The sequence below is a fragment of the Geotrypetes seraphini genome, chromosome 3 (genome assembly GCF_902459505.1).
Source record: "Geotrypetes seraphini chromosome 3, aGeoSer1.1, whole genome shotgun sequence".
Classification (NCBI taxonomy): domain Eukaryota; kingdom Metazoa; phylum Chordata; class Amphibia; order Gymnophiona; family Dermophiidae; genus Geotrypetes; species Geotrypetes seraphini.
Window position 1 is genome coordinate 129,946,148 of NC_047086.1, and position 24,083 is coordinate 129,970,230.

Genomic DNA, 24,083 nt, shown 5'->3' on the forward strand with positions numbered 1-24,083 from the left:
AAAAATAGTTAATGTCTCATTAAAAAAATGACAATTTTGCATGAGGTAAAACTCTTTTTAGTCTATAAAACTTCCCCCCCTCAAAAGCTTACATGTTTCCCCTTCTTTGCAGCATCCCCCAGCTTCCCCTCTGGCCTTCCGGTCTTAGTTTCAGCTAATTACCACAGCCCTCAAAGAGGATCGTCGGTGCTGTAGCGTTCCTTGCAGGCTGCCATTGGCCTCCGCAGCACGTTCCCTCTGCTGCAGTCTCATTCCTCCTCTGACGTCAGGGGCAGGAGTGCGGCAGAGGGAACGTGCTGCTGAGGACGACGGCAGCCTGCAAGGATCACTACAGCACCGGCGATCCTCTCTGCAGGCTGCGGCAATTATCTGAAGGTAAGAGCCGGAGGCCAGGGGGGAAGCCGGAGGATGCTGCAAAGAACGGGCAGCACCGCGGGCCGCAAAATAGTACCTGGCGGGCCGCAAGTTTGAGGCCACTGCTCTAAATGGTGCTGTTGTCGGCAGCTGCCTTAAAAGCATCCGCCAATCACGTTACAATAACATGAAGGCACTATGTAGAAAATCGCTGGGGTTTTCAAGACCTACATTTCTGGCACCCACCTTTGATGTGAATCGCACCTCCAGAGGTGCCTACTGAATTAGTCACACCTACAGTGGTGTTAGGCGCCAATCCAATAAAAAAGTAAGAACATAAGAAATGCCTGCACTGGATCAGACCTGGGGTCCATCTAGTCCGGCGATCCGCACACGCGGAGGCCCAGCCAGGCACACCCTGGCGAATACACTGGTCACTCGTATCCCTCAATGTCTTCTGCAAGAAGATGTGCGTCCAATTTTCCCTTAAATCCTAGAATGGTGGTTTCCTCCACCAGCTCTTTCGGGAGAGAGTTCCAGGCGTTCACTACTCGCTGTGTGAAGCAGAACTTTCTGACGTTTGTCCTGGCCGTGTCCCCTCTCAGCTTCAGGCCATGACCTCTGGTCCGAGACTGGGTTACATTTGCCAATGTGAATAACGCTGTTTCTTGCTCACCATCCTTTCCCTCTGCTGGTGAGTGAGCTTGCTCCATTATGTCGATCCCTTTTAGCAATTTAAAAGTCTCTATCAGATCCCCTCTCAGTCTTCTCTTCTCAAGGGTGAATAGTCCCAGTTTTCTGAGGCGATCTTTGTAGCTCAAGTTCTCCATACCTTTTACTAGCTTCGTCGCTCTCCTCTGCACCCTCTCCAGTAGTGTTATATCCTTCTTCAGGTATGGAGGCCAGTGTCGGACACAGTATTCCAGGTGTGGTCTGACCATTGTTCTATAAAGCGGCATTATGACCTCCCTTGATCTACTCGTGATTCCTTTCTTTATCATGCCTAACATCCTGTTAGCTTTCTTTGCCGCCGCTGCACATTGAGCCGATGGCTTCAGGGTTCTATCTATCAGTACTCCCAGGTCTTTTTCTGTTCGCTCTTCCCCAATGTTATACCTAACCGTTTGTACCCATGCTCCTTGTTTTTACTGCCCAGGTGCATCACTTTGCATTTTTCTACATTAAGTAGCGCCTTATTTCCTTTGATTTTTGTTTTATTTCTTTATACTACCTAAGAATGCCTGAAATATATTTTTCCACTCGGCTGTTATGGGATATGAGATGTAGATTCATGGAAACAACACTGTTTAAATGCATTTTATTTCCGAGCTGTATTGCGACAAAGGGTGAATATTTGTAGAAGGGGGTGCAGACTTCTTGTATTCACTGTGGGAAGAACTTTCAAGCACTCTAACAAAAGCTAGAAACCTGAATACTCCACTCTGTCATATAACTTCTCTTGTATAATGCAGTACCTTCGCTAATCTAATCTAATCGAATCTTTGGTTTAAATACCGGGTCATCCCCCAGTGGAGCTCAACTCGGTTCACATATAATTAAGACTAGAGTACATAGCAGAAAACATAGATGCTTTTTTTCAAGCTAGTATCATTATACACTTTTGTATATAACTTATTGCTCACCTACTATCACTCTAATATGGAAACTCTCTAATGTCAGCTCTTTATGTTAACAAATGAATCTTTATGTGTGCAGGTAACAATAGGATTCCAGTGCAGAAACATGCTCACAGCTCTACCCACCTCCTTCCTTGACCCACTGCTGTCTGCAGCACTGATGGAAGATGCTGAAATCCGCCTTTTTATTCTTGAGATACTTCTCAGCCTTATTGATCGCCATGGAAACAGACACAAATTCTCAACGATTAGGTACATTGACACCCAGATTGAATCTGCTTCCTGGAACAGATTTGTGGAAATTAAAAGAAAGACATAGTGTTCTGTTACAAAAATCCTTACAGTCACTGTATAACCATCCTCTTATTGCTTCAATTTTCTCTCCTTAAGCTGATCTACAAGTGGCGGCCATGTTCAGGAAGGGTTCACAGTGTATGACAGATTTCATGATTGATCATATGTGGGGAGGAAGGGGGGACCGTTATTGCTCACATCATAGTCAAACCCAATGTGAGGTAATCTGTGAAGCTATTCTGTATCCCAGTCTGGAGATCTTCATACTTCCTTCTCTCAAGCTGCTAGGTGAAGTAAAGACTTAAGGGCTGATATTCAGAATGATTTAAGCAGGCAGGAAGCTCCCCTGCCCACTTAAATTGTTTATGACTGCCTAAGAGGGAATATTCAGTGGCACTTAACTGGAGAGCGCCACTGAATATCCCCTCAGACCGCCCAACTAAAATGTGGGGAGGTGAGGGGCAGCACTGGGGAGGAACTCCAGATTATGCAGATGTCAGTATATTCGGTGCCAGCACACACATAGCCAAGTGGCCAGATTTAGAATAGCTGCTGTGAGAGATCACGGTAGTCATTTTGCAGAGCTGCAGCATGGGGCAGGAGTGAGGGGGCTGGGCTTCTGCCTCCACTGACCATTGCAGGATCACCAGGGACAAAGGTAGGCCTGGGGAGTGGCCTACCTAGACAATGGGGGTGGGTCTTCAGGGGTCTTGTTGTGGCTGGGGGAGGTATGTTGGGGGGGGGTCTGGAGGAGAGGAAAGTAAGGGGGGGTCTAGGAGAATATTTTTGAAACTTTATTTTAAAAAAACCAAACTTATGCAGCTGGCCCAATATTCAGCCACTCTTATGCAGCCCAGTCTGAATATCAGCTGGGCCACATATACTCCAGGTGGCCAGGCTGCCCCAAATTATCCAGAGATATTCAGTGCGAGTGCCTGGATATGGCTTAGCACCGAATATCGCTGGATAATTTAGCCTGTGGTGATCAGCATGTAAAAACAGCTAAAAATGGAAGGGGGTAATGTTTGGTCCTAGGTTCAAATCACAAGAGAGAGGCAGCCATTCAGTGTGTTTATCAAGTATAAAACTGAGCACCATGACATGTTTTCCAGTGGATAGAATGTACTAGGAAAAAAGAAGTAATAAGATACTCCAAGAGCATAGATGACTATCAGGAGATTGTACTTTGTGGTGAAGGTGATGGATATATGGAGCAGATTTTTGGGATAGTTCCAACGATCTATTTATTTATTCTCACAAAAACCTAAGGGGTAGATATTCTGTCTGTTGTGGTCATTGTGTTTTGGCTGCCACTGTAATTATGCAATGCTGGACCCAGTGGCATAGTAAGGATAGGAGGTGCTCAGGGCATTGGCATCCCTTGCTCTCTTCTCTGCCCCCCCCTCCCCCGCCTCCCCTCTATGTGTGCGCCTTCCCTTTTCCCCACACCTCTTTTTCTTCACCAGCATGAGCAGCATCTCCAACCTGCTGCCCACACCGACCTTGGCTTTCCTTTGATGTCGTGGGACCAGGAAGTGACATCGGAGGGAGAGTTGAGGTCAGTACAAGCAGCAGGTTGGAGATGCCGCTTGCACCAGTGAAGAGTTAGAGGTACGAGTGAGGGGAAGGGAAGGCGCATGTGTGGCAGGGAAAGAGGGGGGGGGGCAGTGAAGAGGAGTGGTGACAGCACCTCCACCAAGATGGCATCCGGGGCAGTCTGCCTCCACCCCCCCTTACTACGCCACTGGCTAGACCATGTCCAAGTACAGACTCCCTGTACTGGTGGCTAAACCATTCCAAGGTCAAGATCAAGGTCATTTATTTAATATACCACAAACTCATTATAAAACATCTTCGTGGTTTACAATGTCATTTAAAATGGGATAAAGGGTTAAAACAACTAAAAATGACAAGAAACCAAGAAACAACAATAAACAAAAACAGAAGAAAACACTAGGATAGAAACAAAAGGAAAAAATTACAATGCCTTAAGGGACTAAGGAAAGAAATGGGAAGGGAAAACCAAAAGGGAGGGAATGCACCAAAGGCAATTGATAACAGTTTCACTGAATGGTATGAGTAAACTGGTAAGCCCTAAGATTTTATCTTAAAAATGTGATAGGTGGGTTCTGTTCTAGTAGAGAGAGGGATAGAATTCCAGTGAGTGGGTTCAACAACTCTAAGGGGTTCTTTTACTAATATGCACTATAGGCTTTAGCATACGCAAATCTTTAGCATGCACAAAATACTAATCAATTTTATTTATTTATATATATAAAAAATTTCTAACCTGCTTAAACCTAAGCGGTTTACAAAATACAAACATAACCATCATATTGCAAACATACAAATAGAGAAACAAATTCATCTAAAATACTAACAATTAGTAAAAGCCTCCACAAACATGGTATGAATGTGCTTCTTAACATTTAATGGGTGCTAAATTTGCTAGTGCCCTTTAGTAAAAGGTGTTATAAAGAGAATCAAGTCAGATTTGACTTAAAAAGGAACAATCGGTGGTTGCTGTTGAGAAGAACATAATGTACATTATGGATCATTTGGAATAAGAAGCGTCAAAAAGCCAGTTGTGTGATAGAATAAGATTATTTATTAAATGGTATTTTCCTCTGATCAAGCTTGTGTTATGCAATCCAATAGATTTAGAACTGGTAAGAGCGGCAGGAATACAAGTACTGTACAAGGGGATGCTGAAAAGTTGTCAGCCCAACCAAGAAGAGAATGATGTGGATATGGTTCAATCAATGATCCGAAACAATGTTAACACATAGAATTTTGTTTCTGCAAATTGACACTTAACGCAATAAGGTAATGCTGTTTTCAGCTACAGTGGCAAAATAACTCCGAATTTAAGAAGTTGGTTGGTTGGGCTGAGAACTTTTCATCTCCCCCTCGTAGTCCCAGAGCTGAGCTTGATGGGTGTATGGAGAGAAGGTATCTTATGGCTGAAGCAGAAGCTGGCTACATTAGGGGCGTTTCAGGGGTGTTCGGTTAGCTCCCAATATTCAGAGCTAACTGGCCATGTTTAGCACATAAACTGGACCACATAAAGAGCTATCTTACCTTTGTGCGCTAACCCATGGCTGGTTAAGTCTGAATACTGAACAAAGCATGCACTATTTAGCTTTTAAAAAATAGAAATTCAATGCTGAAGCTTGCACAGGGCTTTGCATTGAATTTTTGTATTTAATGTTGACGGGCGACAAAAAACCATTGCCTGCTGCCGGTTGAATATCAGCTGGTATCTGTTTAGTGGTTGAATATCATTGCTAGGTGAATAATTTTTGGTTTTCACTCTTAGCCTAGCCCAGACATGGGCAACTCCGGTCCTCGAGAGCCGGAATCCAGTTGGGATTTCCCCAATGAATATGCATTGAAAGCAGTGCATGCAAATAGATCTCATGCATATTCATTGGGGAAATCCTGAAAACCCGATTGGATTCCGGCCCTCGAAGACCGGAGTTGCCCATGTCTGGCCTTGCTTAACTCTACCCCTTCATTATACAGATATTGCCAGGGCAGTTAGATATATTTCCTGCCCCCCCCCTCCGAGGGCTTAAAATTTAAGCATGGATGCATTAGATGTACTGTACCCAGTAACGTACCAAGGGGGGGGCAGTTCACCCCGGGTGCATGCCCCAAGGGGGGCCACCCTCCCTATTCTGCCGCTGCTGCTTTCCTCAACCAGCAGCAGTGACAGTAAACTTTAACTCAGAGGCATCTGCAGCGCAACTTGTGCTCCCTCCAGCGGATGTTTAGCTTCTGGCCAGCTTCCCTGCAGCAGTAGTTTTTCCATTTAAAGCCGCAGCTGTCGGCTCCTCATGCGATCTGCGGCTGTGTCAGAAGCATTCCCTCTGATGTCAGAGAGAAGGCTTCCGATGCTGCTGTGGATGGCGCGAGGTGTCGACGCCAGCGTCTTTGAATTGAAAACCAGCTGCAGCAAGAAACCAGCCAGAAATGCTGTTGCTGCACAGGGGAGGGAGAGAAATGCTGCAGCTGCACAAGGAAGGGGGGGAGAGAAATGCTGCTACTGCACAAGGAAGGGGGAGGGAGAGAAATGCTGCTGCTGCACAGGGAAGGGAAGGGGGGATATAGAAATGCTGCTGCTGCACCCAATTGGGAGAGAGAGGGAAGGAGGGAGAAGGAAGACAAGGGAGAGGATCCAGAGATGCCAAGTCCATGGGAAGGAGGGAAATGAAAGAAAGAAAGGAGATACCAGACCATGGAGGGGGAGGGAAAGATGCCAGGGCATGGGGGAGGGTAGGAGACAGATGCAAGACCAGGGGAAAGGAAGGAAGAAGGGATGGAGAGAAAGGAAGTAGAGGAGATGCCAGATAATGGAGTGGGAGGGGGAGTTGAAAGGAGAGGAGAGAGATATGAGACCATGATGTGGCATAGGAAGGAAGGAAAGGAGAAGAGAGAGAGATGCCAAAGCATAGGGGAGGGGGTGGAGACAGAAAAATGGATAGGGGGTGAAGCTGAAATGAATCATGTACAAAGGAGAGAAGGGGCACAGGATATTGAAGGGACATAGAAAGAGGGAAGATGCCATATGGAAGACAGAGAGAATGGACAGTGGATGGAAGGGGCAGAGAGAGGGTGGGCAGTAGAAGGAAGGGGGTAGAGAGAGAGGGCAGGAGCTGGGTGGAAGTGGCATAGAGGGGTGCATGGAAGGAAGAGAAGACAAATGCTATATAAAAAGAAGAGAGTGACGAGAAGATGATTAAAGCAGAAATGACAAAAGGTAGAAATATTTTTTTTTGCTTTACTTTCTTATTTCTCATTATTTGTTAATTTGTAAAGTGGTGATTGTTATGTATCAGTTTTTTCAAATTTACATCTACTGGCTTTATATTTTGCACAGTATTAGGGGATGTGTCACTGTTTCTGTGGTGTTGCATTGTATGCAGAGTCTGGTTTCTTGGTGGTTCAGTTTAACTTTTGTCTACATATTTCTATTTTTCGTTTGTGATTATTCCATATTGGACAAAGGTGTATCTCTGTTCTGTGTGTATGAAAAGGACATGGTTTTCTGTTGAAATTGACTGTACAGGATCAATTGACAGTGCAGGATCTGTCTTGTTTAGTTTTACAATGTATCTGTTGGTGTTCTAGTGCTCACTGCAGTGAGCACTGCAGTGTTTAAGATGCTGCCTTTTCCTTGTGCGATATGTGGATTGTTACTAAAAATCATATTTTTCATATAGATGAGGGGGGTGTCAAAAATGATGGGCCCTGGGTATCACATATGCTAGGTACGCCACTGACTGTACCACAGGGATGGAAAGAAAATATACCCAATGCAGTATTTTCCATCAGTGAAAAGCAGATTTATTATCAGTATTTATTTACTATCTTTTACAAATGTTTTTATTTCCTCTTTTTTGTAGGCTAATAGATGACATTTCAGTTTTGAATCTGAAAGTAGACAAGTGTTCTCGCGAAGATACTCTTTTCATGAAGAAGGTATGTCAACTGTCAGATATTTCTGTAGCCAGATCGTTGTCCTTTCCTCTTGTTTTGAAGTCACCCGAATGAAATATCAGGAAACCTAAGAACAATTATACTTTGGTGGTGATGTAGCCTGCTTTTTGCTCAGACAGTGGATATGCTTTCATAGACTTATAAGACAAGAATATTCTGAATAGGTAAACCGAGCTGAAACTGATATGAAAAATATGGAAAAATTGGTAGTCACTGTTGTGAAGGAACTTGTCTGACTTTGTCTTGAATCCCTGGAGGGTGTTTTCCCTTATAACAGCTTCTGGAAGAGCGTTCCAGTTTTCCACCACTCTCTGGGTGAAGAACTTCCTAACGTTTGTATGGAATCTATCCCCTTTTAACTTCAGAGAGTGCCCTCTCGTTCTCCCTCCTGCCGCGTTCATTCGGGGCAGGTAGGGGAACTGGCGGCTGCAGACATGGCCGCTAAACTTATCGCAGCAGGTAGATCCCTTGCCGCAATAAGCTTAGCGGCTGCGTCTACAATAACCCAATTCTCTAACCAGCGTCTGTAACATGGACGTTGGTTATAGAATCAGGTTTATTTTATGAGACCTTAGGCCTGATTCTATATAGGACGCCTGTTGGCTTCTGAGACTGGGCGTCCTATACAGAATCCAGCCCCAATTTTCTACTGACTGCAAGCCTATTCCATGAGAACACAACATGCATCAAAGTGCCTACATTTTTGACAGGTCCATGGCTTATGTAAATTTCAGGACATAAATGCATTTACAGACATAAAGTGCAGGATTTTATATATGTTGCTTAAAAAGTCGGCGCTAACTAGTACGATACTATAAAAGTTATGCACACTGTACAGAATCAAGCTTAGCATCACCTATGTATCACTATGTGTCCAAACCAGGCGCACCCAATTCAGGCTAGGCTTTTCTTGGCCTAAATGCCTATTGGGGCATAGTAAAAAAACTAACATGGCCAAAAAATAAACGCCTAAGTCCGCACTTGGTCATCCTAATCACCGGGACATCCCAGTACCGATTTTCAAAACTGTTTTTCTGGATGTCTAGCAAGACATTTTTCCTGCTATGCATCCAGAGATCAAGGGGGCATGTTAAGAGACATGTTATGGCATTATTTGAGCATGCTAGATATGGACACCTTGTGGTGATAATCAAACCTTTTGCAAGATGTTCTGGATGGAACGTAGATGTTTTAGGCTAGACCTCTTTTGGAAGCATCTAAGTGTCAAAAAGGTAACCAAACTGACCAGATGACCACTGGAGGGATTAAGTAATGACACCCCCACACTCCCCCAGTAGTCACTAACTCCCTCACACCCTAGAAAGATCTGAATAAAAGAGTACATACCTGTCTCCAGAACAGCAGCATCTATAGGGAAGCCAAGTAGAACTCCATACAGGTGTTTTAAGTAGCCAGGTGGGTGGGCTAGTGAACCATGGAGAGGAGGAGCCAGACCCATAAACCACTCTAGCCACAACATTTATGATTGAAATTATGAGCCCACCAAAGCCCTAATCTACTGTCATATAGATGCCACCTGCAGCCATAAGGGCTATTGGGGTGGTAGAAAGGGTGGGTATAGTAGGTTTTGGCAGAGTTTGGAGGGCTCACCATAAATTATAAGGGGTTTATGGTGAGATGTATATCTGGCGCCCTTTATGTGAAGTTCACAGCAGTGCCCTCTAGGCTTGTCTATGTGGCCAGTCCATTAGAATGGTGGCCCCTCCCATGTCTAAGTGGTGCTGATTTGGGCATTCCTATCTTAAATATTTTTGTGGTCGAAAATGGTGAATAAAGTTAGACATCCTGGCAGTCTAGCCATTTTGGCAGTCTGAACATCTAAGTAGGCGATTTTTGAAAAAAATAAAAAAAAGTTATTTGGATGTCCCATTCGAAAATGAATGTTTCTCCGCATCCAACTTTGGATGTCTTGCAGGAAACATCCAAATTCAGACATCCTATCAAGATTGACCCTCTATGCATGTTATGCACATATCAGCGCATAAGTCTAAATATTGTGCAAAACTCAAAAACACACCCTTGTACTGCCTTTCTGTGATTACAATCAAAGTAGTTTACATATTCTATGCAGGTACTTATTTTGTATCTGTGGCAATGGAGGGACCAATGACTTGCCCATAATCATAAGGAGCTGCATTGAGAATTAAACCCCATTCCCCTGGTTTTCAGGTCACCGCATTAGTCATTAGGCTATAAAATTTCATGTTACTCTGAGTACCTCTTTCCTTATAATTTTATGTGGCTTTGTAATGACTGAAACTTTTTTTCTGTGCATCATGCTGAATCTCAAGTTAGCAGTGAATTCTGCAAACACTGTTTAGTTCTGCAATGCTGGTTTGTTGGGGTTTGTTTTTTGGGTTTTTTTTGCCCTTTTATTCCAGGATACAAAACCAGCAAAAGTTGCTGCCATTGCCTCTTGTTATTATGCTTGCAGCATTCTCAGCAGTTATATCGACATATTTACTTGAGCTGCAACGAGCCAACTAACATCCATCCTCACTACGAAGCCCTGTATGGCATGCTGGCCACGATCAGTATTGAACTGGCTAATGAAGAGGTGGTGGTTGACCTGATCCGCCTGGTACTGGCAGTGCAGGTAGGACTGACAAATTGCGAAGGTTACTTATTTTTTTGCACGGATTTATTTTTCCTTGTTCCAGATTCTTTGTATATTACTAGGCTTGGGTTTGGTATGCATATTACCAAAACAAATGGTTTTCCATGGCACATAATAAAATAAAAAGGTACAGTTGGTGGCGTGCACTTCATATTCTTTACATAGATTCCAGGTACATTTAAATGATCACCAAATCCAATTTTTGTTATTTGAGAGTTATAAATGAAAATGTTTTATCAAACATGCAGGCAGTTGTATGGACGCCCCCTGTTAAATGGTGGTCTAAGAAAGGAAAATTTTTTTATTTCTTCGGTTAATAATTTTTCCTATTTCTAACAAGTTTACTTTTCTGTATTTCTGTAACAAGTGTTTACTTGTGTTGTTATTGCAAATTTAATAAAAAAATAAAGTTAAAAAAACAAACCATGCAGGCGGAGATTGGGCAGGGTCTGGAGCGGAGCTTTTGGGCCCCCTCAAACAAAAAAGCATTCTACTTCCTATGCCTAGAATGACTATTTGAATACAGTTGGGATTAAGTATGGTAACATCTATGAGGTGAAAACAACTAGGTGGATGCCCCTTTTGACTTTGGCCCATGGTAAAAAATAATGTACTAGAAAAAAAATTATAATGACTTATCTCTAGCTCCCGTAACTCCAATGCCTCCCAAGGGGCCTAACATGCCCCTTAGGGCATGCACCTTTGGACTTGCCCTGTGGCCACGTGCCACAGGACTGAGCACATTCTTCACTCCTGGGCTCAGGACCCTGATGTTAGGTAGGTGTCCTTCAAGGTGCCTGATGCCAAATCAGCACTTTAGAATGAGAAAAGCCCTCCAAGTAAGAGCAACTGTCTAGGTAAAGAGTCTCAAATAGCAACAAATTAGGAGCCGCTGCTCCTCTTCACTCTGTGCTCACCGAGAACACTTCCTCTGGCTCTTCCCCAGGAGGGAATGTGTTCTTCACTCCTGGACTCAAGCCCTGATGTTAGGTAGGTGTCCTTCAAAATGCCTCAAGGGTGTTTCAGGGTGAGGAAGGATCTATACTTCTACTAAGATTAAGTATCTTAATAAAAAAAATTCAGCTCATGACTTAGCCTGTGGTTTAGATTTCGGCCCCTTATGTGATTGAGTTTGACACCCCTGTCCTAAGGAATCATCTCACATGGGAGAAACCCCTCTCTAAAAAAAAGCACCTGTGGTTCAGTGATTAAAGGCACTGCTTCCATCTTCCATAGGTTATAGGTTCAAATCCCAAGTGTGGTCAGATGCCCCAGCACATATTCCTAGTTTTTTAGTGGCATTCTGCCATCTAAGTACAAATTGATGATGTCACAATGATGTCAAGATTGTGCATCAAACACATCCACTTGCTCTGAAAGCACAACCATTAGGAGTAGTGTATCTATTTTTCTTTTCTTAACCTTTTGGAAATGAGGTTTAGTATGCAATATATGTATATATATTTTCATGTGCTTTGCTTGAGTAATGCATTATTAAACATATTTTGACCTTAATATCAACCTGGAGTCTTCTTTAGCCCAAAACTAAAAGCCCCGTTCACCTATATACAGATGCCTCCAGAACACCTAAGAGACACCTAAGGCGTGCCCACCAAACTTGCACCCAACTAAAGCCCAAAAGACCTAGTTTTAGAATTGACATGTGGTTTAATGACGGAGTGTGTGGAGCAGTGGGTAGCGCTACAGTCTTAGCACCATGATGTTGTTGATTCAAATCCCCCACTGCTCTCTATAACAAAAGAGAAATTTAAAACAAGTATTAAAAGATAAATAAATAAAATATATTAGTGGTGCCAGTATTTCACTGCATGCAATTTTAATGAAAAACAGCCTAAAATCACTATTCTAATGACATAATAACACTAAAATGCGATAATGTCAGAGACGTTATGAAGATGTCTATGTGACGCCTAAAAGGTAATTCTGTAAAGGATGTCTAACTATTTAGATGAGTTTAGAGTCGCTGAGCGACGCTGAGTTCAATTTTCTATAGTACTTCTATGCATTATAGAATCACGCTTAACATTTCCCCACTGGACGTCTACACGACACCTAACTTTCAGACATCCTTTACAGAATATGCCCCTTTGTGCCTGCATGTACATGTACTGTGTATACATGCGCACATGCATTTATATACATACGCACATGCAACACTATGCACAGATTACTCGATGCCCCACCATATATAAGCAATTTTATAATAAACTTGTCCCTCTGCATACCCTTTATAGAATACATACATACTTTTTGATGCTGCCTTTTATGTGCCTCTGTTTGACGTAACACTCTATAGAATTGCCCTTACATGTGTGTTATTGTCTATACTTATATGTGGAAATGTTATGAGTGATACCGCCTCTTTTTCTAAGTGTGCTGCCACCAAGTGTGCCGCCACCAAGTATGCCAGAAAATGCATGTGCATATGCCACCATCTTAATCGAAATACTGAAGAAATATGAATATCTAACCTGGATGTATCATTTCCCACATAGAGCCCATAGGCCACAAGGACCTTCATATGCACTTTAACCACCAAGGACTGTAGGTACTAATTCATGTTTTTGTGTGTCTAGGACTTGGCCCTAAATAATGAAGATAACCTCTCTGTGTATAACCGCTGTGCCCTTTATGCCCTCTCTGCTGCCTATTTAAATCTGATCAGCCAGCTCACCACATTGCCTGCTTTCTGTCAACACATCAATGAGGTTAGATTTGTTTCTTTTCCATTAAGCATTCAGCTACAAAAGCTGCTCTATATATATGGTAGCATGAACTTCATAGGCTATAGACTGGAGTAGATAATGTGGTATAATAGAAGGAATAGTCAGTACAGTATTTTTAGCTAGGTTGATATGGCGAAACCTCACAGGAGAAGGCATCTGAATAGGTTGTGGGTGTAATGCAGGGTACAGTTTAAAATATTGGTGATCACCTTTAGTGTGATTAGGGTGGGAAAATCCAAACACGGCAATAAAGTTAGAACAGTAGCACACACATTGGGATCTGTGATTGGATCAAGACCTCATGCTATAAATACCATCTTGGAAAGCGGTCAAAAGTGCTAGGTTTCAAAGTAGGATGCTCTCTGTTATGGTGGCAACTTGTTAGAATAAGTTTCTGAAAGAGATTAGGATAGAAACAGAGTATGGAAAGTTTAGAAAATTAGTGAAAACATACCTTTTTCCTGGAGAGTAAGAAGGAAAGAAGGAAAAGGTAGGAGAAGAATGTTAAGTTAAAATAGAGGTACTAAGTTAAACAGTTAAACACAGTTTAAGTTTCAATGTTATTACAAATGTCTATTAATTTTATGTATGTTTGATTGCAAACTATCTTGACAAAATATTTTATTGATATAGGTGGTGTATAAAAAAATTTAATAAAATTTAATACTTCACAGTTTATTTAAATATTATAGACCTGCCAGGGTTATTAATGAGAATTGTCCCAATCATTATCCCCTTCTTTTACAAAAGCACGGAAGAGGTTTTTGCGCCAGCCAGCGTGCTGAATGCTCTGCGCTGCTCCACGCTCATAGGAACTCTATGAGCGTCAGAGCAGCGCAGAGCATTCAGTGTGCCAGCTTGCGTTAAAAAAACTTTTCTGCACTTTTGCAAAAAGGGAGAGTATAATAAGTGTGTATAATTATAGGAGTCAATATTTAAAAGCATTTATTCTACTTACTTCTGTATGTAGGTGATAGAGGTGAGACAAAAGAAGGCTTCATATCTTCTTCCAGAGGAGGTGTTTGTAGAAAAACCCAGGTAAGATATGGGAGCAATTTGAAAGATACCTACATACATCACATGTGTTTATATGGTCATTGGAAAACAAGATACCTCACTTCTCTACTGTCTCTCATGTATATTAAAGCGGCAGGCTCCTCAGTGGGTCTGCCTTCCCCATTAACATTAAGAATAAAAAAAGCAATAGAGGCCTTGGAGTACTAGAAATGAATTCTTCAGCACAAATGCCAGAGAATAAACAGTTCTGAATGATTGATTCACTGGCTGATTGGGATTTGTTTATCGCCTTTATAAAGAGTTCCACACAAGGCGATGTACAGCAATTTGTACATCTCAAAAGTTCTAGAGAATGACATGGGTATAGAATTTGTCCCCATTCTCGTCCCTGCGGCTAACCACGGGAAACCATCCCCATGATATTCTTTAAAGAGAGAGGGAAGAATCAGAGTATGACTGGGCACAGCCACTGATCAGGTTTGATCTTTCTAAAAATTTTGTCTTTTTCATATTGAACTCTCAGTTTTTTCTACAGAGTGGGTTTATTATCTTCCATTTCGGTACCTGCATATAGCTGGTTAGTGATATCAGCCTCTGTCAGTATGAAGGTAAATGTTTTAACTGAGCTTTTCCCCTCTCTTTTTGCTTAGGGTGTCCAAGGATGTCGATAATTTGGAAATGGAGGTTGTGTTCTTGCAGAGTAAAATTAGTGAAGTACTAGGTGGAAGCGGTTATAATTCTGATAGACTGAACACTCCATATGTACCACAGCTGACAGGTATGGTATGAGGGAGGGATAACTCATGTATTAAAATGTTTCAATGGGACTTATTTCATAAAGGTAATGGGGAAATTTCCTGCTTTAAAATTTCCAGATGGATAGTCATGCTAGTCAGTGTTGACCAAGAGATTGAGAGCTTCTGTTAAAGTAGACTTATTTTCCTGAAAGCTCATGCCTCAGAATATCTGTCAGTCTAGAAAGTGCAACCAGCCTCTATCTGCCTGATATGGAAAGTGATTTAAACAGCTCGGAGAGGTTCTAGGCCATTTAAATTGCTTGACTGTGGCTAACTGCAAATATTTAGCGGCATTTAATCAGTTGGTGCCACTGAATATCTGTGGTTAGTGCCCGAGCCAAAACTGGCTAACTTGTTGATGTTCCAGGGGAAGTCGGCATGTATGTGGTTAAGTGCCACTATTCATGCCAGCAAGAAAGAAGTCCTTTCTTTTAAGAAGTTCTTATGTAGTTAAGGATGAATATTTCACTTAAATGCGTAAGTTTTAGCATTTTAGCTGGCAAGACACAACTGGATATTACCAAGTTTACTTAAAATTTCTTATACCACTCAATCAGACTACTGTGGCCCAGCATTGAATATCTGGGAATACAGCCAGTGGCAGACATAAAAAACACGAATGTCAGTGTTACTTTTTTATTTTATTTTATTTATTTGCCGAAAATGTTCACAAACTGTAAAATTGTGAATAACAAAACACTGACTCTGGGGAAAATAGAGGTTAGGATCCAGCAGTACATGTTGTGCCTCAAAACTGCAGAAAGTGAACAATGGATCCTATTGGGAAAATAGGGTTAGGTTCCTGCATGGACAGCACTTGGAGTACCTGTAATTCACTCTCTGGACACTTGGGGGCCATATCTGGAAGCAAACACCTTACAGCTTTAACACAAATAACAGCTTTCTTTGCTTTTACTTTCACCTCATGGTAAGGTCACCTTACCATGAGGTGAAAGTAAAAGCAAAGAAAGCTGTTATTTAAAGAGCAGGTCCATGCAAACAGCGACACAAATGGGGAATTTTGGTAGCAATTGATACAACTGCTTATACGCTAAATTGTGCAACGAGAACATGAGAATAGACTGTATGTATATATATATATATATATATACCGTATTTTCGCGGATATAACGCGCACCATTGTAAAACGCGCACAGGGGTATAGCGCGCAGAAATCACGATGATATGTACAAAAACTTTTCTATACCGCGCTCAGGCATATAACGCGCATGCTGCCCGACTCTCCTTTCGCCCGCCCTGACTTTCCGTGCGCTGTCCCGACTCTCCGTTCACCCCCCCCTGACTTCCGTGCACTGCCCTGACTTTCCGTGCGCTGTCCCGACTCTCCGTTCACCCCCCCTGACTTTCCGTGCACTGTCCTCCCTTGAAGTCCTGTCCCCCCTTGAAGGTCTGTCCCCATCCTGAAAGCCTGATGCCCCCCCCGACGTCCGATACATCCCCCCCCCCCGGCAGGACCACTCGCACCCTCACCCCGAAGGACCGCCGACTCCCCAACAATATCGGGCCAGGAGGGAGCCCAAACCCTCCTGGCCACGGCGACCCCCTAACCCCACCCCGCACTACATTACGGGCAGGAGGGATCCCAGGCCCTCCTGCCCTCGACGCAAACCCCCCTCCCCCCCAGCCGACCCGCGACCCCCCTGGCCGACCCCCACGACCCCCCCACCCCCCTTCCCCGTACCTTTGGAAGTTGGCCGGACAGACGGGAGCCAAACCCGCCTGTCCGGCAGGCAGCCAACGAAGGAATGAGGCCGGATTGGCCCATCCGTCCTAAAGCTCCGCCTACTGGTGGGGCCTAAGGCGCGTGGGCCAATCAGAATAGGCCCTGGAGCCTTAGGTCCCACCTGGGGGCGCGGCCTGAGACACATGGTTGGGTTTGGCCCATGTGCCTCAGGCCGCGCCCCCAGGTGGGACCTAAGGCTCCAGGGCCTATTCTGATTGGCCCACGCGCCTTAGGCCCCACCAGTAGGCGGAGCTTTAGGACGGATGGGCCAATCCGGCCTCATTCCTTCGTTGGCTGCCTGCCGGACAGGCGGGTTTGGCTCCCGTCTGTCCGGCCAACTTCCAAAGGTACGGGGAAGGGGGGTGGGGGGGTCGTGGGGGTCGGCCAGGGGGGTCGCGGGTCGGCTGGGGGGGCGGTCGGAGGTTCTTGGGGGGGGGGCGGTCGTTGGAGGGAGGGGGGTTTGCGTCGAGGGCAGGAGGGCCTGGGATCCCTCCTGCCCGTAATGTAGTGCGGGGTGGGGTTAGGGGGTCGCCGTGGCCAGGAGGGTTTGGGCTCCCTCCTGGCCCGATATTGTTGGGGAGTCGGCGGTCCTTCGGGGTGAGGGTGCGAGTGGTCCTGCCGGGAGGGGGATGTATCGGACGTCGGGGAGTCGGCCGGGCAAGAGGGCTTGGGCTCCCTCTTGCTCCGATCGTGGGTGCGGGTGGGAGCGCGTGCGAGCGGTCGTTCGGGGTGGGGGTGCGAGCGGTCCTGCTGGGGGGGTGAATCGGGCGGGGTGGGAACTATGTTTAAAAACTTTTGTATACCGCGCTCAGGCATATAACGCGCGAGGGGTATGCGCGGTACGTAAAATCACGTATAACGCGCGCGTTATATCCGCGAAAATATGGTATATATATATATATATATATATATATGTCTGTGTGTATATATTTAAAATCTACATGTGTAAATGCCACTTTCCATCACTGTTGATGCTGCTCACAGCTTCAAATGACTTCCAAATAAATTTTAATTATTCATTGTCAATAATTGAGATGCCCCTCTTTACTTTCTCATATTTCATTTGTGCAGCCAATCAGAATATAGTTTTCATTCTGTCACATCTTCCTTTATAGTTATATACAGTGAAGTTTTATTTCCTGTTTCATAGATGAAGATCGCCTGTCAAAAAGGAAGAGTATAGGGGATACTATATCTCTTCAGATAGAAGTAGAGTCAAGAAACAGCCCTGAGAGGGAGGAGGTAAAGCTCCAGTATTTATTATTTCTCGTGAAGTTTGTAAGATAAATCAAACCACTAGGGTTTGATTTCTACATTTCACAGAAAGAATCGGTGTGAACACACTTAACTGTGAGGTGAGGAGTGGCCTACTGATAGAGCTGCTGCCTCAGCACCCTGAGGTTCTAGAATCAAATCCCAGCACTGCTCTCTATTACCCTGGGCAAGTCACTTTGTCCTTCATTATCCCAGGCACAAAATAAGTACCTGTATTCTCGTATGTAAACCACTTTGATTATGTAACCACAAAAAGGTGGTATTCCAGTCCCCTTCTCCCCCCTTTCAAATTTTAGTATTGGAAATAATTCTTCAAGTACAGTTTTCTTTCATTAACAGCTAGTTTCAATATGCTACCATGGCCACATATCCTAATGAGCACCCGAAACATTATTTACCATAGGCTGCATTTTAAGCAATGGAATTTATTTGTTCATTACATGTTCTAATGGTGTTAGTACATCAAGCCCTACACGAAAGAACTCTAGTAGCTAAACTATGCAATTGTACTTAAATTCAAGTTTACTTTATTTCTCTTTCAAGTGAACTATTGCTCTAAATGTTCTTTCTTCTGCTTCTCCCAGAGAGCACCAGCTGAAGAAATTACCTTTGAAACATTAAAGAAAGCCATAGGTAAGTGCACTGGCAATTACCATTGTTAGAATAAACTTAATGTTACTATATGGTGACATTAGAGTGTAATTGAGGTGCCATTTATAGTCTTTCAAGCGGTACCGTCAGCAGTGGGGATGCATTGGTAATAGTGCTGTGAGGAAAGCCCTTTGCAGGTTTTCTATAGCATGAACATAAGAATAGCCTTATGGGTCAGACCAATGGTCCATCAAACCCAGTAGCCTGTTCTCACCGTGGCCAATTCAGGTGTAGCAATATTCCATGCTACTGATCCAGGGCAAGCAGTGGCTTCCCTTGTGTCTTTCTCAATAACAGACTATGAACTTTTCCTCCAGAAACTTGTCCAAACCTTTCTTAAAACCAGCTACGCTATCCGCTCTTACTACAACCTCTGGCAACGCGTTCCAGAGCTTAACTATTCTCTGAGTGAAAATTTCCTCCAATTGGTTTTGAAAGTATTTCCCTGTAACTTCATCGAGTGTCCCCTAGTCTTTGCCATGTTTGATGGAGCGAAAAGTTGATCCACTTGTAACCGTTCTACTCCACTCAGGATTTGTAGACCTCAATAATATCTCCCCAAGCTGAAGAGCCCTAACCATTTTAGTCTTTCCTCATATGAGATATTAGCTTTCACTAGCGTTACATTTCTGCCATTTTACTAGTGATATTTTCTGTATGCAGTCTGACACTGATCTCTGGCTACTTAAATGGAAGCAGCACAGAGATACTGTTTTCCACAGAACCCTACTTTCATAGATTTTTAAAGAATTTTATAGATGAAGTTGAACTTTTATTCATCTGCCACCTTGTTGACCAACTGAAGAACAGCACGCTACTTTGGTCTTCTTTAAAATAATGATACCATATGTTGTCATGACCTGTAGTGGAATGCTTATAGATTTACAGGTTCCCTTTTCTTCCTTGCTTTCTATGTTTCAGTTGACAGTGTTGCAGTAGAGGAGCAGGAGCGAGAAAGAAGGCGGCAGGTGGTAGAAAAGTTCCAAAAAGCTCCTTTTGAAGAGATAGCTGCTCACTGTGGAGCCAGAGTAAGCACCGAGTTACAAATTTGGTGGGACATATATTGCTTTTGCTATGGCCCTGCTTTTCAAGTTTTCATGGGAAAGGTTTGCTTGGAAAGTGTTCCACCGAGGCACCAAGAGAACACACTTGAGAGCATCACTCAGTAAATTGGCATTGTGGCATGCAGATGTTTAGATGAACCTTATGACACATTAACACATTTTCAGTATAACTCGCTTTCATATGCAAAAAAATATAGTACTTTCCAAGAGAAGAGGATGAAGTAGTATTAGGTCCGATATTCAGAACAATGTAAGTGGGCAGGAAATGCTCCTGCCACTTAAATCACTTGCTGCCACTTAAGTGGGTATATTCAGCAGCCCACCCTCCTTCTACCTCTTGTGGCACCTTTAGAAAATGGTTTCCATTCCATTTTCGGCTCAAGTCTGCCTTTGCAGCCCTCTTAAGGGCTCTGAATAAAAGACCCAACGTCAAAATCCAGCACAGTGAAGGGGAAGGAAGATCGAGGCATCCCCCTTCACTGCACCGGAGGAGCCCGAGATCGGCGGTTTGCCCCGCCCCCAACAGCCACTTTCGGCTCAAGTCTGCCTTTGCAGCCCTCTTAAGGGCTCTGAATAAAAGACCCAACGTCAAAATCCAGCACAGTGAAGGGGAAGGAAGATCGAGGCATCCCCCTTCACTGCACCGGAGGAGCCCGAGATCGGCGGTTTGCCCCGCCCCCAACAGCCACTTTCGGCTCAAGTCTGCCTTTGCAGCCCTCTTAAGGGCTCTGAATAAAAGACCCAACGTCAAAATCCAGCACAGTGAAGGGGAAGGAAGATCGAGGCATCCCCCTTCACTGCACCGGAGGAGCCCGAGATCGGCGGTTTGCCCCGCCCCCAACAGCCACTTTCGGCTCAAGTCTGCCTTTGCAGCCCTCTTAAGGGCTCTGAATAAAAGACCCAGCGTCAAAATCCAGCACAGTGAAGGGGAAGGAAGATCGAGGCATCCCCCCTTCACTGCACCGGAGGAGCCCGTGATCGGCGGTTTGTCCCGCCCCCAACAGCCACTTTCGACACAGTCCCTCCTTCCTCCACTCCTCAAGCAAGAGAGATTTATCCTGCACTGCTCATTTAGGAGCCTTGCTCTCCTCAGCTCATTCGAGTGCTACTTTTTTTTTTTTTTTTTTCTTCTTTTCTCAGCCCACTGCTGGTCGCCGAGGGGGAAGAAGAAAGGGAAGAAAGAAGGAAGGGGAAGGGAAGGAAAAAAAAAAAAATAAAAATGGGGCGTGGCTTGATTGCCACGGTGATTACACATATGGTGTAACGGCTCCTTACACCCGCACCTAGTTTTAAATTAACTTGATGCAAAGAACTTTAATTTGTATCTGAAACCAAATATCTCGGAGTTATTGAACTCATCTGCCTAATAAACAAATCAGATCGCCACAACTGGGGTCCCTGTCGACGGTTGTTGGTAAGTGAGCCCTCTTTTAGTGCGCAACAACCCGTCATGCCAGTAAAATCGGCGAAAACGCCGAAACACAAAATTGACTACTCCATGCTCAAAATGGCGGCGTCACCAATTCCCACTCCAACCTCGATACACTGGAGTGAATGGGCACAGGAAATTTCAAAAATGGTCACTAAATCCTTGGAAGATAAACTTCATAAATTACAATCAGCAGTTGACTGTATTAATGACCGCTTTGAAACACAGGCTGGCCGTATTACAGTAGTAGAACAGAGGATATCTGAAAATGAGGACGCAGTACTACATGAACGGGAGAGTGTGATTAGTTTACAGACCCAGGTGACAGCACTGACAGAACGTTTAGATGCTCAGGAGAACCGTCAGCGTCGTAATAATATACGAGTAGTGGGGCTACCTGAGCTCCAAGCAGACCAAGACCTCTATCACTTCTTCCAAGTTTGGCTACCAAAGCAACTTGGCCTGGTAACCCCAACGACTGGTTTTTTATGCGAACGGGCACACCGTTTGGGCCAACGTACAAGTGATAACAACCACCCGCGAACAACAATTGCTAGATACATCAACTGGAAAGAAAAGGAGCTTATCATGCAAGCTTTTCGGAAATCTGGCCGGCTTGAATATAAAGGACAAAAATTGCTACTATTCAATGACTACTCTTTACATGTATCCTCCCTTCGTAAGGCGATGGCACCACTATGCTCCATACTTCATCATCGAGGAGTGCGATTTGCACTTATATATCCTGCATCCCTACGCATTTGGCATGATGGGAAATCACACACCTTCACAGACACAATAACTGCTCAACAATTTATAGATTCTATACCTGTGACAGTAGCTGGCGGCGCCCTGGCGATGGATCCAACGGTTTAACTCCTCTTATTTTTGCATCTTCTAAACCTACCTTAGATTGATCAATATAGATATATGACATCCTGCTTGGATAGCTCCAAATTCACTGTCTATTTTGTCTATTCATCTTCTTATAATTCGTAATGAATTGTATATACTATGTCATATATTCTGCTAAATCAAGCACACTAATCTCAAATTTTCTATTATTGAATAGGTGTGGAATTTACTAGTTGTTCCATATGTGTTATTATTCCGTGGTCACAGGATCACATTTAAATTGTTTTAAAATATGTAGAATAGTGTGGTCCATTCTTTCTCTGACCATATACTATGCTGATATTATTGATTTCTTTTCTTTTACTTTCACACTTTTCTTTATCTCTCTTCTTCTTAGACAGGAGTGTCTGCCCGAGCTTACAATTATATCAGATATTTTTCTGGACAGAGGAGATATAATCTATGATTCAATAATATATATCATATATTATGGCTGATTTACATGTTTTTTCCTTTAATGTGAATGGTCTTAACCATCCCATTAAAAGGAAAAAGATAGCTAATTATGTATCCAATAAACATCCTGATATAATTTATTTGCAGGAAACCCACCTCCTACCCGCTGCTGCCTCGAAATTTCAACTAAAGGGATTTTCAACTCACTTATATTCCCCTGCAACTCATCAAAAGAAAAATGGTGTGTCAATATTTCTTAATGATAAACTATTTCCCGTTATTCACAATTTTAAAATAGACACTGAAGGAAGATGGTGTCTAGTACATGCTGCGATACACTCAACTAATTTTATTTTTCTTAATATATACGGCCCGGTCAAAGACCACCCAGACTTTTTCAAAGAGCTTCAGCTGGCGATAGTTGAATTTGACACTTGTTCTCTGATATTGGGAGGGGACTTTAATCAAATTCAAGATCTATATATTGACAGATCTTCTTCTTGTAAACCCTCCAAATCCAAGTCTTTCACAGCTCTTCATGCTTTAAAGGACGCCTTTTCTCTTGCGGATCCTTGGCGCTTGCTTTACCCGAAAGGTAGAGAATACACACATTTTTCACCTCCACATAATACATACTCGAGAATTGATCATTTTCTCTTATCCCCTTCTCTTATTCAAGATCTCACCAATACCATTATACATCCAATCTCTCTCACGGATCATGCTGCCATCTCTTTATATATATCCATCTCAGCCCCACATAAGGAATCCCCCTCATGGCGGCTAAACAACACCTTACTGCTAGACGAGGAAATTATTGAAAAAATCAATTCTTTCACTGCGGAGTTTTTTGAAAATAATTCTAAAGATCCTGAAATTTGCCCTTCCATTGTCTGGGAAGCATACAAAGTAACCCTTAGAGGCGAATTGATTAAAATTGCCTCTTGGAAAAAGAAACAGTCCATGAGAAAGGAAAAAGATTTAGAAAACTCCATCAAAACCTTAGAATTACAACATATGTCTAATCACATACATGACCCAAATACTTTCCAACGTATTCAAAATCTTAAATATGAATATAATACTTTAGTTTCATATATAGCTAGGCGTGATATTTTCATCTCTAACTCTGGTCATTACATGGGAGATAATATAATGGGTCGTCCTTTGGCCAGATACCTTAAAAATAAATCTAAAAGACTACATATAACGGCTATTCAGAATCCATCAGGTCAATTAGTCAAAACCAGATCTCTAATTTCCTCTCAATTTGAAAAATTCTATACTTCTTTATACCAATCTGAATCTACCACTCCTGAAGCAGATATAGACTCATTTCTTACCTCCTTAACTCATCCGACCATTCCAGAACCTGTTAAATTGGAACTTGATTCTCCAATAACTATATTAGAAATTGAAACTGCCATATCTTCCTTACCTGCTGGGAAAGCCCCTGGCCCAGACGGCTTCACGAACGAATTCTTTAAGCAATTTCGCACCCTACTAGCTCCTCATCTCCTTAAATATTATGACTTCCTCCACTCCACTCCGGACAAGCAATTCAATTTCACTGAGGCCACCATTGTAGTAATCCCTAAACCTGACAGAGATGACACTTTAGTT

At 43.3% G+C, this 24,083-nt stretch overlaps 1 protein-coding gene across 5 annotated transcripts in view; it reads left to right on the forward strand.

Moving 5' to 3' along the window:
* EFR3B (EFR3 homolog B) overlaps positions 1-24,083 on the forward strand; it is a 341,904-nt gene that overhangs the window by 303,617 nt on the left and 14,204 nt on the right. For all 5 annotated transcript variants that reach the window (XM_033939929.1, XM_033939928.1, XM_033939931.1 and 2 more), the window contains 9 exons: positions 2,071-2,243; positions 7,694-7,769; positions 10,243-10,404; positions 13,023-13,154; positions 14,143-14,210; positions 14,840-14,967; positions 17,881-17,972; positions 18,590-18,638; positions 19,578-19,684. In XM_033939929.1, coding sequence (XP_033795820.1) covers positions 2,071-2,243; positions 7,694-7,769; positions 10,243-10,404; positions 13,023-13,154; positions 14,143-14,210; positions 14,840-14,967; positions 17,881-17,972; positions 18,590-18,638; positions 19,578-19,684 — 987 coding nt within the window. The remainder of the gene's footprint in view (positions 1-2,070; positions 2,244-7,693; positions 7,770-10,242; positions 10,405-13,022; positions 13,155-14,142; positions 14,211-14,839; positions 14,968-17,880; positions 17,973-18,589; positions 18,639-19,577; positions 19,685-24,083) is intronic.